Below are 15167 nucleotides of genomic sequence, written 5' to 3' on the forward strand. Positions count from 1 at the left end.
CCTGCGCCCTTGGGCGCGCGGCGGCGGGTGGCGGGTTAGGCCGGAAAGCGCAGCGGCGGCTTCCAAGATGGCGGCCGTGCTGCAGCAGCTGCTGGAGCGGGCCGAGCTCTCCAAGCTGCCCAAGCCGGTGCAGGGGAAGCTGGAACGCTTCTTGGCTGATCAGCAGAGCGAGATTGACGGGCTCCGAGCCAGGCATGAGCGCTTCAAGGTGGACAGCGGTGAGTCCGGGGCGGGGGAGACTGGGAGAACGGGAGCGGAGGTGAGGGGGCAGCGGGAACGGAGCAGGCCCTGGGCTGCGCCGTGCGGAGGGAGCTGTGCTGCCCAAGGCCTGAACGCTATCCGCTCGTCCCGGTGCCCGGGCAGAGGTGGCGGGCCACAGCCTGGCTGGGGCCGGGCCGTGTGCTCGCTCCTTTGACGCGCTTTTGGCCAGTGGCAATGTCGTGGTTCGTTCTGAGGAGAGGAGTGAGGGGGGTAGCGCTGGGCCTGACAGGTCCTTGTCATCGAAACCCACGGCATGTCCCTGGGCTGGGAAGGAGCCCTTCAGCTGAAACCAGGTAGGGTTTTGTCTCCGACTTCCACTTGGCAAGATTATTATTTTTTTTTTAAATCCTTTGCAAAAGACTTTTTAGGGTTAAAACTGTATTCAAAATGGTCTTACAGAATGGCATCTCATCAGATTTTTAATAAACACTGACATACATCAGTTTGCTTCTATCCTCGTTGTGGAAGAGGAACAGTGATTTACCAAGCTCTCAAATATTCTTAGGTTTATACTTTTTCTGTTAAATTCCACATTGAAGACCATAACCTTTCTGTAAAACACTTCTGACAGAATCAACATTTTTATATTGATTTGCAGGTTATTTGATCACAGAATAATACCAGTAGAGAACTGGAGCAGAAATGAGAGAAGAGTGTAGATGAGTGTAAGGGCTGGGCAAGGTTGTGAGTATGAGTTAGTTCCTGGGTAATGAGATGACAACTTCTGGTGTGAACTTCTAGTTTTCCTTCAACCTTTCCACCTCTATAATGATAAAAGTTTTACTAATAATAAAGTGTGGTGTAAATTACAGTAACCCATGGATTTTAGCTGGTTAGTCTCTTTCAGGTGCATTCTTCTTATACGTGTCTGGAGTGGCAGTAGTATTTGAAATTATAAAATATGATAAGAAGCATAAGATAAATAAAAAATGTTCAGTACTTCCTTAGAAGTCCACTATGCCCGGGAGTGAGATTAGTTCTGCTTTTATGAAACATTTTATAGTTATTCTCTATGACAAAGTTAATGTTTCAGATAACCAAAATTTAGATCTAATTATTTTTTCAGTGTGGGCTATGCAGCGTAAAGAACAAGAGTTCATTTTATGAAGTCTTAATTAAAATTTTTCTAAATCAAATCCCTTGATGCATAGAGTTATGTGGATTTTATTGTGTGTGTCTAGAAATACGCTACAGGTAAAAGAAGTTTTAAGATGACAAGACCACACTGCATAATTGTGCTGATAACAGTGTTCTCTATCTACATCAAAAATGTTAAAGAACAGTTATAATTAATTAGGCTGTATTTATGGATCATTTCTGGAAAGACATCGTTTTTCATGCTAACAAAATATTTTAAACAGTGTTAATTCAGTAGGGAAATGCACTGTTTTGCTTTCAAAAATTCTTTTTTCTTAAATCTACTGTAATTATTTTTAGATATTTTCTTTATAAATACTGTTCTTTAATAAAGATGTCCATTAGTAACTAAGGATCCTTGATAAAAGTGAGAAAGAAAAAAGTGAAATTGAGATAACATTGTTATTTTGCAGAACAACAATACTTTGAAGTAGAAAAGCGTCTGGCTCAAAGTCAGGAGAGACTTGTAAATGAGACACAAGAATGTCAAACTCTCCGTGAGGAGCTTAAAAAACTCCGTAAGTATAACTGCACATTCTTAAGACTGGACAGGATGTTCATTCTTTAGTCCAGTGTTATACGGAAGTTATACTTTAAGTTTTACATAGGAGTCAAAAATACATCCACGAGCTACATTTGTTATTTCTGCATGTAGAGAGAGGTTTTGTTTATGTGTTCATCAGCTGTTTTTTAAAATGAAATTTTTGCTGTAATGAAAGAAAACACCTTGCTTTCTGATTTTTGCAGTGATGGTACTACAGTGGGTCATGTATTGATCTTCACAATAAATGCCTTTGCTCTGAGTGCATTAGTTTGTTGTAGTACTACCTAGTCCATCAATAGCGAAGCCTTGAATTCCTCTCTGTGTCTCTTTTTTTTTTTTTTTTTTTTTTAATTTATGGGGTTATTTATGGTGTTAAAGGAAATTTTGGCTTAATTGCATTTGGTAAGTGAATTCTGTCATTATGTTTCAGTGGAAATCCCTCACCACTATTTCTTCTTCTCCAACAGATGAACAGTTGAAATCACTGAATGAGAAAAATAAAGAACTTGAAGCTGCTCAGGATCGTAATGCAGCCATTCAGGTACTGGAAGAACTTGACAATAAGTTGAAAGACTTTTTGGTTCACCTGCCTCATTGCAGCAAAAAGTGCAGTCAATTTCCAAACTGGACTGTATCAGTATCAGTACAAATATGTACTGTTGTATGTATTTACATGTCCATATGGCTGTGTGTACAGGAAAGTTGTGTGGGTTTTTAAAGTAAATGCTGGTGTTTTGCAAACTGAATTACAGGTGACCATACGTTGGAACAGATGCTTTTATTTCAGTTTGGATAGATTGTTTCATTCTAGCTGAAACCTGTTGTGAAGTGACATTAAGCTGAACCTCAAAAATTGGACAAAGGTGTAAAGAAGAGTTCGGGGTTTTCCTCCATCCTTTCCCATGCTCTGGCAGTTTTCTTGCATTACGCTCAAAAGTTAGGGGGTTGCAGAATGAGTCACTTCAGTTGACAGCCCCAACAGAACACTAATCCTGGAGCCGGAAGTAAAAACATTAGTATTATGTCCACATTCCCATGTCCACAATGGGAAGACAAATCTGGTTGTTTCCCCAGAAAGCCTTACCTGGGCCTAACTTAAGTGCTTTATATTGACACCTTAGAATGCAGAGGTAGTATACTATAGCCTATAAATGATCCAAGTTTATTGACTTCGATTTGATTTTGATACTGATTTTTTGAATGTGTTCATTACTTGGTTACTCTGTTAGCTCTTTTATTTAACCAGACAAAACTGTTGCAGTGAAGTCAAAGGTGTCTTTCAGTGAATACTAAAATTAGATGCAGTTTTGAACAGTTCCTGTTGCTTGTTTTAGATTTCTGTTAGGCCTTCAGTTTTTCATCTGCTCTTAAGTTCAACAATTTTTGTTCTGATCTTCATTCAAATACAGCTTAGTACCAGAGGGAGTCTTTTGGCAATCTGGACCTCTCTGCAAATTGAAAAGCAAAGGCATGAAAACTACCTGTTCAGTGTGCTGGTCTGACAGCTGTGTGATACTGCTCTCATCATTGCTGTCTAATCTTATGTGATAGTGGCATTTCACCCTTAAGCACAAAGGGCCAGCTGGACGTTGGTGTCAGAGTGATTTATGGGGAAAGAAATATTAATTGAAATGTGTTGGCTATTAGGCACTAGAAGAAAGAGGTACATTAATCTGTATTTGTTTAAATTACATACCCCAGCATGGTAGAAAAAATGAAAGTAGCCATTAGTTTAGACTGATTCAGCTGCCCACCATGAAAGCCTCTTATCCCAGTTTTCAGTTGGCTAGGGTAACTTACTGTGGTTTGGCATGCCTCTGTAATGATAAGTATAAATAGTGACTATAAACTGGTACGGAAGGCTGATCACATTTCTTTACTGCTCTTTTGCAATTTTTTTCAGAGCCATTTAAGTAGAGAAAAAGAAGAACTGGAAGCTGAAAAGAGAGATTTGGTTCGAACAAGTGAAAGACAATCTCAGGAAGTTGAACATTTAAATGGTATAGCCAAGAATACTATAAAAAAATGCTTCACAAGATTTTGCTAAATAAAAGGCGTGCTTGAACAATTGAATTGGTATGGAATATCCAGTTTGTATAGGCAGTACCAAGTAACGGATTAGCAGGAAACAGTATTTAGAGAAAAGGAAAGAAGGCAGGAAATTACATGCTAATTGCGGAAGAACACAGCACTTTGATGCTTAGTTTTGCACATGTAAAAACATACAGTATCTTATTGCACAATATACAGTTGCATACGTTATGTCTTGCCTGTTCTCATTTGTAAAAATTATGTTAAGCTGAATAATTAAAACCTAAATAATTAGCATTTGTTAATACTGATATCCCTCCTCCAGAGGATGTTAAACGCTTAAATGAAAAACTTACAGAAGCAAACACAGAAAAGGTGAAACTTCAGTTAAAGTTGGATGAACTTCAGACATCAGATGTTTCCATGAAGGTGAGTAGTACTTTATGTGCATAGTATGTGTTAATGTTCTAATAAGTAGTTGTTCACATGTGATGTAATCATCATTTTGTTATTACTGACTTTGAAAGTAGGTCGCATATGTTCGTGTTATTTATCAAAAATTATTTCATTGTAAAATTGGTGGCTGTGACTGAAAGTGAGACATTTATAGAAGGCAAGGGGACATCAAGTTGGGCAAGTGTGTCCAAGCTTCTGTTTGTGGCAATGGTGGCTGCTCCTACCCACTAGGAAGAAGGACTACAGGTCCACAAGGGCAGGTAGAAAGGAGAAAAATAATTTCTTGTGAACATGCACCATTTCTCTGAGGGCAGAATAAACTCCATAAAGAGCTGAAAGAGAGGAGGAAACGAGATGAGGAAGAAAACTTTTGATTTATTTCCTTTATTATTTTATTTATTTCCTTTTTTTTTTTTTCCTTAATTTATTTCCTTAAGCTACATATTAATGTAGTTAATGTTCCTATGTAATGGAAGCTTGGAGGAAACTAACTCAAGTTTCAAGAAGTTCTTTTAGTTCGAGACTGCTAACAGTATTACCAATGTAATAAGGAACACTGCCTGTCATTTGGTGCTATTTACCAGATTACAGTACATTTTTGCTACTCCTACTCTGTTGATAGTACTTTGATTAGCTGCTCTGTTTTCTGTGGAACCAGTACAATTACACTGTGCAATTTTCTTTTTAGTACCGTGAGAAAAGGTTGGAGCAAGAAAAAGAACTACTGCAGAATCAGAACACGTGGCTGAATGCTGAGTTGAAAACCAAAACTGATGAACTTCTACATACTGCCAGGGAAAAAGGCAATGAAATCTTGGAGCTTAAATGTAATCTGGAGAACAAGAAGGAGGAGGTAGTGCAATTACTGAGTGCTTTTGACGTGTCTTGTAAATTACACCTCCTGGTTAACTATTAAACAAAAGGAAGTACTTTAATAACTGTATTTGAGTAAAAAAAAGTTTTGCAATTAATAAGGAGTTGTTTGTTCTTTTAACTTGTGACTTTTAAGGAATACATATAGTTACTATTACCTAGAATAGTCAAAGATTTTAATGATAAGCTAGAAATTTGGGAGTCACTGATAACAAAGCTATGCAATGGTATAATGCTATTAAAATGTATCAGAATACAGTTATTAATAAGGGGAAGGGGAAGAAAGATCTGACTTAACATTCTGTGCAGGGCGGGGTGATTATATTTTTGTTTTTCTGCAACAAAATAGGTGGCAGTTAGTAGCCATATTTTAAAAGTGCTTGGGTCCAGTGAACTTCTGTTTGCGTACCTTAGCAGTTTCTCTAAAAACTGTGACAACTGGTCAGGTTTTCTGTGGCACATTGCTCCACTGAGGCTTGTGGGTTTATTTGGCTATGTGTAACTGAAGCAGTCTGGGGACTCTCACTTTTTAATTTAGCTGAATGCATGGGAGCAAAGATTGTTAGAAAATACAACCATTTGTGCTCTTTCTGGAACTTTCATTTTTTTAAAAGTAAAAGACAATGAGCTGGGTATTTTCCAGAATAAACTGGACTGGAAAGACAAATGTATACGTGGTGTTCTCATTTATTCTTTGAACAGGTTTCCAGAATGGAGGAACAGGTAAACGGCTTAAAACAGTCAAATGAAAATCTTCAGAAGCATGTGGAAGACCTTTTGAATAAACTGAAGGAGGTAAGATGACTTGAAGTATATGTGAAAGTGCATTACAGTTGCTTTGACAAGTTAAACAAAATATGGAAAATAGGAATAGTGGGAATGCTGTCCTACCCTGTCTCTTCTTTAATTTACTAGGCAAAAGAACAGCAAGCTAGTATGGAGGAAAGATTCCACAATGAACTGAATGCCCACATAAAATTATCCAATTTGTATAAGGTGAGTTTATTGATTCTGTTATAAGCGTATATTAGTATTACTTGGGGCTGAATCTTAGTATTAAATGTAATGCAGGCCACTTTGGGTTCCCACCCCCAGCCCAAAAAATATGGATTTGGGGAAGGCTAATTTCCGTTGCAAATGGAAGTGGAGGTCCAGTACTACAACATCAAGAAACAGAATGCGGAGAAGCAGCTGCTAGTGGCCAAGGAAGAGGCTGAAAAAAATTACAAATAAGCGAAACACCCTGTTTGGAAAATTTCATGTTGCTCACAGCTCATCTCTAGATGATGTTGATCATAAAATCTTAACCACAAAGCAAGCTGTCAAACATCCAAATAATTTTTTCCTTTGCTGCTGTCTTAGGCAGCATTTGAAATCTTACATTGTTTGGATCATTTTGTAGATTAAGCAAAACTGTGGTTAAAATAGTAATTTTATGCTCACTGTATTGAGGCTTCATGTTGTATGAATGTTGTTATGTCTTACAACCACATGGGGTTGTAATAATATGACGTATTGGGAGGCAATGATTTGTATGTAAAATAGGACTACACGAGATTTTTCTGAGTTTGGTTAGTAGAAGTTCATTTTGAATAACACTGCAAGTGTTAATGATCTGATTAAGACACAGCTGGATGTAATGTATTGTGTCAAATAAAAATTACTTCTTGAGATGATGCTTATTTTTGTCAGCTCAAAGAATGAAAAATTTCCTGTAGCCTATTGACTAAGACAAAGTCAACTAGCGGAGAATTGATTGCTCTTCAGTTCACACATATTGGATTCATGGGTTAATGAGTTCTGTTTCCTGAGTTAACTTGCTTAGATACCTACGTAAACGTCCTACCATGCTTAATTCTGACTTCTGTGTCAATACTTTGTCTGATCATATGTAAACTGATACCCCTTCATTGAACAGCAAGTCAGTAGCTGACTTTTCCAGACCATAATGCTTTACCATTTACCTTTTAATATGGTTTTGTTTTGGTTGTTTGGGGTTTTTTAATCCTATTAATTCATGCTTTTATTAAGAATCATTGATTTGATGGGGCTTAAAGTTTTGTCTTCTGCTTAACATAGTTTGCTATGTACTTGTGACTGCTGACATATTTGTCTGACCTGATATTAAAAGCATTGAGACTGAGTGCATTAAAAACATTGAGATTGAGTGCCCTCCCATGGGAGCCTATTCTGAGACTTCGCTGATTAGCGAAAGTTGAGTCATCTTTAGTTCAGTTATCACTAATGGGCTTTCAGAATTGCTAAAGTATTGTACAGTCTTGCAGTTGTGAGATCTCTAACTGGAAGCAAAGAAACATAAACTGTTTATATAGGATTCCCTAAAAATACCAAATTTTACAGAATGATCAAAATCGAGCACTCTATTTTTCTCCAGATTTTCTGTAGTGAAGCGAAGGAACAGCACCAGCTATAATGAGCTAAAGGGTGTGCACTGTATTTGGATTTGTCATATCACATTAATGTCGGACACTTCTTACTCTCAGCTGGGCAGTTTGATCAAAGTGAGACTTAATCCAGGTGGAAGAAGAGTTGTACAGTTTAGGTGAATCCTTTAGCATTTTACTCAAAGTGCATGTTCATAATTTTTGGTCAGTTTGAGCTTTCTTATTAAAAATATATTTGCTATATACTCAAAGGTTTAAAAAATGCTTTTTTGTAGAGTGCTGCTGATGACTCGGAGGCAAAGAGCAATGAACTTACAGGAGCAGTGGAAGAGCTGCACAAGCTCCTGAAGGAAGCAGGTGAAGGTAGGCTGTGAGTGAGAGCTGGCAAATGAAGCAGAACAGTTGTACTGCTTTGTAACTACCTTGATTCATTGAAAAATAGGTATTGAGTGTTTACAAATGTAACTTCATCAGCTTTTGGGCTGGTGGAAACGTCAGTCAGCTGGTAACTAAAATCTCATGTGGCTAGTTGACTTCACCTGAGTGGGGCGGGAGGAACTATTTTCAAATATACCAGGAATTTACTTTGGATTTTGATGACAGTGTCTACTTATGCAACATATGTTTTCAGTTTAGTGTCTTGGTTTAGATTTCTGTTCACTGATAAAAGGACAGTTCGTGTTTTAGCCCTCTTCTATGCAAGGGTGATAGGCAGCAGTTCATGGTTCTGTCATGCTACTGAGTTTACTTATCAGCATGAGCTTCTGCAGATCATGTAAAATTAAAGTAAAATTTAAGGTACACATGCAGATTTTGAAAAGAAATTTCTTTTAAAAAGAAAAAAAGTAAAAACTACAACACAGCAAATTACTTGTCTGATTTAATTTTAGCTAATAAAGCAACCCAGGAGCATTTGGTTGAAGTGGAAGAGTCAAAAGCTGTAATGGAGAAAGAACTGAGAGAGAAGATCAGTAAACTGGAAAAGGAGCTGGAGAATGCTAATGATTTACTTTCCGCTACAAAGCGCAAAGGTAGGGATAACACTGGAACTAAAATACATAAAGCCTTGGCATTTCTGTTGTCTTGCGTGGAAATACTATGCTGAATTTCTGTAGGAAGTAAGTGCATTAATTCATCCTAGGTCATTTCTAATCATGAATTTTAGAAGCTTGTGTGTGTGTATATATAGGTATGAAAATACATACCTTTGATTTGCCCACTAAAAATACATTTCTATCAAAATGCATTTCTGTAAGGCTGAATCATCATGCTTTTAATGGAGAGGGGAGTGGGGATGACCAACTATTCTTTTTTTCCTCTTAAAAAAAAAAAAAAAGGCACCGGAAAACAAACCTCTGTCCTTCAATTTCTGTTTAACATTAAATCTTTCTCAATATTCACTGTTCTAGTTCCATGGGGTTTTTTTCATTCTCAATTTTCACTGTTCTGTTTCTGTTTGCTACATTTAAGTAATTTCTAAAGGAAAGAGAGCACAGCGGGAAGGAACAGAGAGGCACGAAGTATATTTGGTGTGCCTCTGTGTTAAGTTAATGAAAGTAAACCAGTGCTCTGCCACTAAACCTCCAGCAGTTTGCTAAGAAATCTGATGTTAAGCTTTGCTGCAGTTGTTTCAATTGCTTACATTCAGAATTCATCTACATTTTAAGTCTTAATAGCAAAAGCTTTTCATTGTTTCAAATTATCAATGTCTCTGACTCGTTTAATATATGGCATGGAAAATTGTGTATCATACCAGTCACTTGCACATGTATATTTATAATATAGATTACAGAAAGCTCTTCAACCAGTAACTTTAAGAGTTTAAAATAGTCATTTAAAATACAGTAGTCATAAAGCACAGAGGTGTACAAAGACGTTCTTTATATTAATGAAGAATATGATGAGAATTATTGCAGCTTTTTAATGGTGATTGGTGGGATTATGTCTTCAGGAGCCATATTGTCTGAGGAGGAACTGGCAGCTATGTCTCCCACTGCTGCAGCAGTAGCTAAAGTAGTCAAGCCTGGAATGAAATTAACTGAGGTAAGTGAGCAGAAACTTCAATTTCAAGGCCCTTGAAATGCTAACAGAGATACGCTAATGATATAAAGGTGCAGGCTTCATTCGCTGTTCTGGATTTGGTGTAATATGTGATTGAAGTCGATGAAATCTTTTCATGTATTTGAGCTAAGCTATTGGGATTTTTTTTAACATACCTTACAGTTTTTCTTTAGTGGATCAAAACATTTATGGGGTTAAGTTCTTTTTCTGAAAGAAATTATTTTGTGCACATAAACTTATTTTCTGTATGCATTCTTGCCATGAGGGGTTTTTTTTGCTTATTTACATAATCTTTTAATTTGTACTGCTGCTCATTTGGCTTATACTTGCAGAAAAAAATTAACGATAGGTCATACATATTCTAGGTTTTCTTTACACTTCTATTCATGCAATTTGCATTTTCATTTTGTTTTTTATTGTTCATTCTGGCCAGCCATTAAATTACTGTGTTCTGTGCTTGCTGCTTTCTTCTGTAACACTAGCTTTGATATTTCTATTATCTTAAACTTGCATGTTTTGTCCCTTTTACATAGAACTCTTTTATTGCATATAGTTGCACTACAAAAGTTTGCGGTTTTCAAATTCATAGGGATAACTCTTTGCCATGGTATGAATCCTAAAAACACATTGTTGTAAAATTCTTAACTTGTTTCTCTGAATTAACTAGTTTAGAATTGTATAAAATTATACTACCTTAAGGTATGAATTGTAGAATTACTTCTTCTTTAAGAGGTCTGTGCAGGTGTATCAAAACCAACCAAACAAAAAAAGGCAAAACAATCTTTTGTTGCAGCTCTACAATGCATATGTAGAAACTCAGGATCAGTTGCTTTTGGAAAAGCTGGAGAATAAGAGAATCAATAAGTATTTGGATGAAATAGTGCAGGAAGTAGAAGCCAAAGCACCGATCTTAAAACGTCAGCGTGAAGAATTTGAACGTTCCCAAAAAGCTGTTGCTAGTCTGTCTGCAAAGCTTGAACAAGCTATGAAGGTCAGTATAAAGTAAAAGAGCATGTAAAATTATGGAAAAAATGGATTTTTAATTCCTTACTGCTAATAGCTTTTAGTAAACGTATAAAATGGATCTTTGAGTCAACCTTTATTGTGGGAAAAGATCTGTTGAACTTTCTAGCTTGCAGTTTATTGGACTGTACAAAGTATTTTACAGAACCAACATTTTCATATATTTTATAATGAAAGCTTAAATGTGTTACTTAAATAAATAAAAAGCTTATATTTTTAAATTAAAATAATTAATTAAAGCTTAAATAAAATATATATTAAAAATATTTTTAATATAATGAAAGCTTAAATGTGCTGTTTTGCAATCTGATTTTCTGAGAGCAGAATTCTTTATAAACAAAGATTAGTATTTTTCTGTCCAAAGAAATAGAATTGGACTTCAGTGCTCACTTCCCATTAATTTTAATACCTACACTAATACAGCATGAAAGACTGTGGCTTTTGATTTCTAAATATTTAGAGTTTAACCTTTGGAGTGTAACTTTAAAGTAGTAAAGTGCAGTTTGATTCACAAGGCATGTCTCTACATGACGTTACCCCTTTGGAAAGGAATGTTTCTGTGTTGGATTGCTATCTGTTTCTTAATGTTTGTATGCTTGCAGGAAATCCAGCGATTGCAGGAGGATGCTGATAAAGCCAATAAGCATGCCTCTCTGCTTGAAAGAGAAAACCAGAGACTGGAAATACAAGTAAAAGATCTTTCACAGCAGGTAGGACAAATGTCACTGTGGTTAAATGTACTATTTACAGTTTATTTGTTAATACGGTGCTGTATTTGTGAAGTTTACTTGGAAGTTGTGTTCAGCCACAGTCATGTAGGCTTTGTTGTCATAAGAGCCTTAGTGATGTTAAAAGCTTCTCCTTAGGACAACATGGTATTTACATTTTTGCTTACAAAACGGGAGTAAGTTTAGCTGGACAGAAGTGATGCTGCTTTAGGATAGTATTGTTAAACATCTGACATGGAAAAAAACCCCAAGCTACTTTGATTGACTGGAATATCCTGTGATCTGTTCGCAGAACTGAACACAGACTATCCACTTCTGATGTTGATGTGGGTTCCTTTTGTCAAATTGTTTTTCTATAATGTAATTCTTACTAGGATTTAATGATTGTAATAGTTTGCATATTGTAGGACAAAAATACTGAATTTCCAAGTGCTTCAGTATATTGTTTTTCAGAGTGAATGTTTGAGTCTGTGTGCAAGTCTTACACTATAACGTTCTTTTTCAGATTCGTGTACTTTTAATGGAACTTGAAGAAGCTAGAGGCAATCATGTGATTCGTGATGAAGAAGTGAGCTCTGCTGACATCAGTAGCTCTTCTGAAGTGATATCTCAACATCTAGTCTCTTATAGAAATATTGAAGAACTTCAGCAGCAGAATCAGCGTCTCTTGGTGGCTCTTCGGGAGCTGGGAGAGGCTAGAGAAAAAGAGGAGCAAGAAACAACATCATCTAAGTCAGTTTTCCATTCCTTCTAGTAAATGTTTATACTAAGTAGTAACAGGGATTTATTCAAATACTTTTTGGTTTTTTGCTTTTGATTGTTACTAATTGTGTGCATATGCAAGTGCATATATGCTCATGCGCAGCTATAATTCATAAAGGCAAGTTGTTATTAAACAACATTATCTTCGACTTTAGATTAAAATGGCTTTATAGCTATGTATCTTGTAATATTTCATCAAAATCCAAAGTAAAAATAATTTTTTATTGGTCTTTCAGTGAATGTGTTTTCACACAACAGATCTGGTTTTTAGAAGAGATAAGTTTGATATGTGCATACCTAATTCACTAGCTGTTAAGCCCACAGATAATGTAATTTTGTATTAAGGGTTCTTAGCTTGATTCTCTGCTCATGCTGCTGACTGTTTTTTGAAGTTATTCACATGAATAAATTGCCTCTATTCTGCTTTTCATGGAAGAGGCCTACTTTCTTTGTCATCTACAAAATAGCAAGCCAAATGCCAGTCTTCCTTTAAGTTTCCTCAAAAGTCTCAGTGCTTAACTTTCAAAGGGGCAATAAATGTACACTGAAGAAATTGTGACAAGAGGTTGTGTCATCTTGGTATGCCTCACTGTGTATGTTACTGAAAACAACTTGTTGGTTTCAGAATTTCTGAGCTTCAAAGCCAGCTTGAGGAGGCTCTCAATGAGCTAGAAAAATTGCGTGAATCGCGTCACCATCAGCTGCAGCTTGTTGAGTCTATAGTTCGTCAGCGTGATATGTTCCGCATATTGTTGGCACAGACCACAGGAGCTATCATTCCTTTGCAAGGTAAGCTTCATGTTTCTGCACCATTGGAAAAAAATGGAATTGTCATTTGCTATGAGTTTAGTCACTTCTGTTAATCTGGTATTCAGCTTTTACCTTTACTCACTGGAAAACCCATGAATTTGGATTTAGGCACATAATTTTATAGTAATGACTGATGTGTAGTGGTGACTATGTGTGCTCTGGGGGCATATTGCAGATACAAAGAATGAGTTGCTTAGGAGAGCCCAAGACTTTCCTAGCAATAGTTTTAGCTGTATTTCAGTGCAGATATATGATCTTCTGCTTTGGCAAGGATTCATTAATTTATTTCTTTTCAGCTTCAGGTATGTTACCAGATGAGATTTCTCTTACATCTACTCCAAAGCGCCCAAATTTGCCTCAAGCCATGTCAACTCCTGCTCCAGTATCAGTGGCTGAGTCAGTGGAGACTGTGGAGGCTAAGGCTGCACTTAAGCAGGTATATTTTTCAATAAATACTGTAGAAAGCTATCACTATTTCCTTTTACTCTTGTAAGCACTTTAATGTCTGTTTTTTGATGCAGTTGCAGGAAGTTTTTGAGAACTATAAAAAAGAAAAGGCAGAGAATGATAAGTTGCTGAATGAGCAAAATGAAAAGCTTCAGGAGCAGGTCACAGACTTGAGGTCACAAAATGCAAAGATTTCCACACAGCTGGAGTTTGCCTCCAAACGGTAAATCAAGTATTTAATTCCATTGTCGTATGTATGTGTTCTTTATCAATAGAATCACGTTGCCTGCTTGTATCATTTGTTCAGGAAGAGTTGCCAGTTAAACATTAGTATTGTCTTTTCTGTTAAAGAGCACAAAGGAAGTAGTGAAGGTGGGGTCAGGAATATACCTTATAATCGAGTGAGCCACTTCGTGAAAACTGATGCACAAGAACATGAAACATACAGCTGTGTACATACACCTCTTGCAATTAAACAATTTAATGTGGCAAACATATACTTTACTTTGTTGTTCCCTGTGAAGTTATGAAATGCTGCAGGATAACGTTGAAGGCTATCGTCGAGAAATAACATCTCTGCATGAAAGAACCCAGAAACTCACAGCAACGACTCAGAAGCAAGAGCAGATAATTAACACTATGACTCAAGACCTGAGGGGAGCTAATGAAAAACTGGCAGTGGCAGAGGTTAGTAATACAGTGTTTTTATTATATATATATAGATATTCCAAGTTAGCACAAGAGTTTTTCTTATTATTGTCATGAAAGCTGTCAGAACTTGAATGTGTGGCTTTTTGAGTGCATCTGCTGTTAGATTTGTAAAAGGTTGCGTGCGTGTATATTTGGTACATACACTTGTAACATTCCAAAAAATACCTCAAGTACTGAGTGAAGATGTAAGAACTTTCTGAACATGTTTCAGTTCACAGAGAAAACAGAATGTGGTTAGACAAACAGTTTTGTTCTTACTGTTCTTGGCTTAATTTGCATGAATTTTAACTTACAATCTTAAAAGCTCTTTTTATAAATAGTATTTATTTATTATTTAAATAGTATTTAGTATTTAGTATTTAAATAGTAATGTTCATAAAAATAATACTAAAATGAACGGACAGACTTGGGATTGATAACAAAGTTCATGTTATTGTTTGGTGTCTTAAAGGTGAGAGCAGAAAACTTAAAAAAAGAGAAGGATATCTTGAAGATGTCAGATGTGCGTTTGACCCAGCAACGTGAGTCTTTATTAGTTGAACAAAGAGGACAGAACTTGCTACTTACTAATTTGCGAACTATTCAGGTATGTGGTATTCCTATGTCCAAGTTTGGTCTGTCTTTAAGAATTTTCAATAAATGCCCATCAAAACCAAAATCCCAATTATGGGATTGGGTCTTAATGTGGATTTTTTTATTTTTATTTTTTGTTAGAAATTAACACTGAACATAAAACATTTAAGCAACCTGAGCAGCTTGTTTAAGCAAGTTTGTTATTCCTATCCTAATTTATGATACTCTGTTATTTACCTGGGCAAAGTCCTGAGAATTTTGAGTTGACAAGGAAGGGTTTTCACAATAAAATGGAACCAAAACACATTAAAGAAAGTGAAAGGAAAAAATCACTACGTTAATTTT

General features: G+C 36.4%; 1 protein-coding gene across 3 annotated transcripts in view; it reads left to right on the forward strand.

Moving 5' to 3' along the window:
• The first annotated feature begins 22 nt into the window (after positions 1-22).
• Positions 23-15167, forward strand: part of TPR (translocated promoter region, nuclear basket protein) — a 42558-nt gene continuing 27413 nt past the window's right edge. For all 3 annotated transcript variants that reach the window (XM_055724560.1, XM_055724561.1, XM_055724562.1), the window contains exons 1-19: positions 23-218; positions 1812-1916; positions 2410-2483; positions 3846-3942; positions 4299-4402; positions 5118-5282; positions 6005-6097; positions 6218-6298; positions 7983-8070; positions 8598-8738; positions 9659-9750; positions 10562-10759; positions 11394-11501; positions 12025-12251; positions 12907-13070; positions 13388-13527; positions 13613-13761; positions 14063-14225; positions 14701-14835. In XM_055724560.1, the coding sequence (XP_055580535.1) occupies positions 68-218; positions 1812-1916; positions 2410-2483; positions 3846-3942; positions 4299-4402; positions 5118-5282; positions 6005-6097; positions 6218-6298; positions 7983-8070; positions 8598-8738; positions 9659-9750; positions 10562-10759; positions 11394-11501; positions 12025-12251; positions 12907-13070; positions 13388-13527; positions 13613-13761; positions 14063-14225; positions 14701-14835 (2475 nt within the window). In that variant the 5' untranslated portion in view covers positions 23-67. The remainder of the gene's footprint in view (positions 219-1811; positions 1917-2409; positions 2484-3845; positions 3943-4298; positions 4403-5117; positions 5283-6004; positions 6098-6217; positions 6299-7982; positions 8071-8597; positions 8739-9658; positions 9751-10561; positions 10760-11393; positions 11502-12024; positions 12252-12906; positions 13071-13387; positions 13528-13612; positions 13762-14062; positions 14226-14700; positions 14836-15167) is intronic.

The sequence above is a fragment of the Falco cherrug genome, chromosome 12 (assembly GCF_023634085.1).
Source record: "Falco cherrug isolate bFalChe1 chromosome 12, bFalChe1.pri, whole genome shotgun sequence".
Lineage (NCBI taxonomy): Eukaryota > Metazoa > Chordata > Aves > Falconiformes > Falconidae > Falco > Falco cherrug.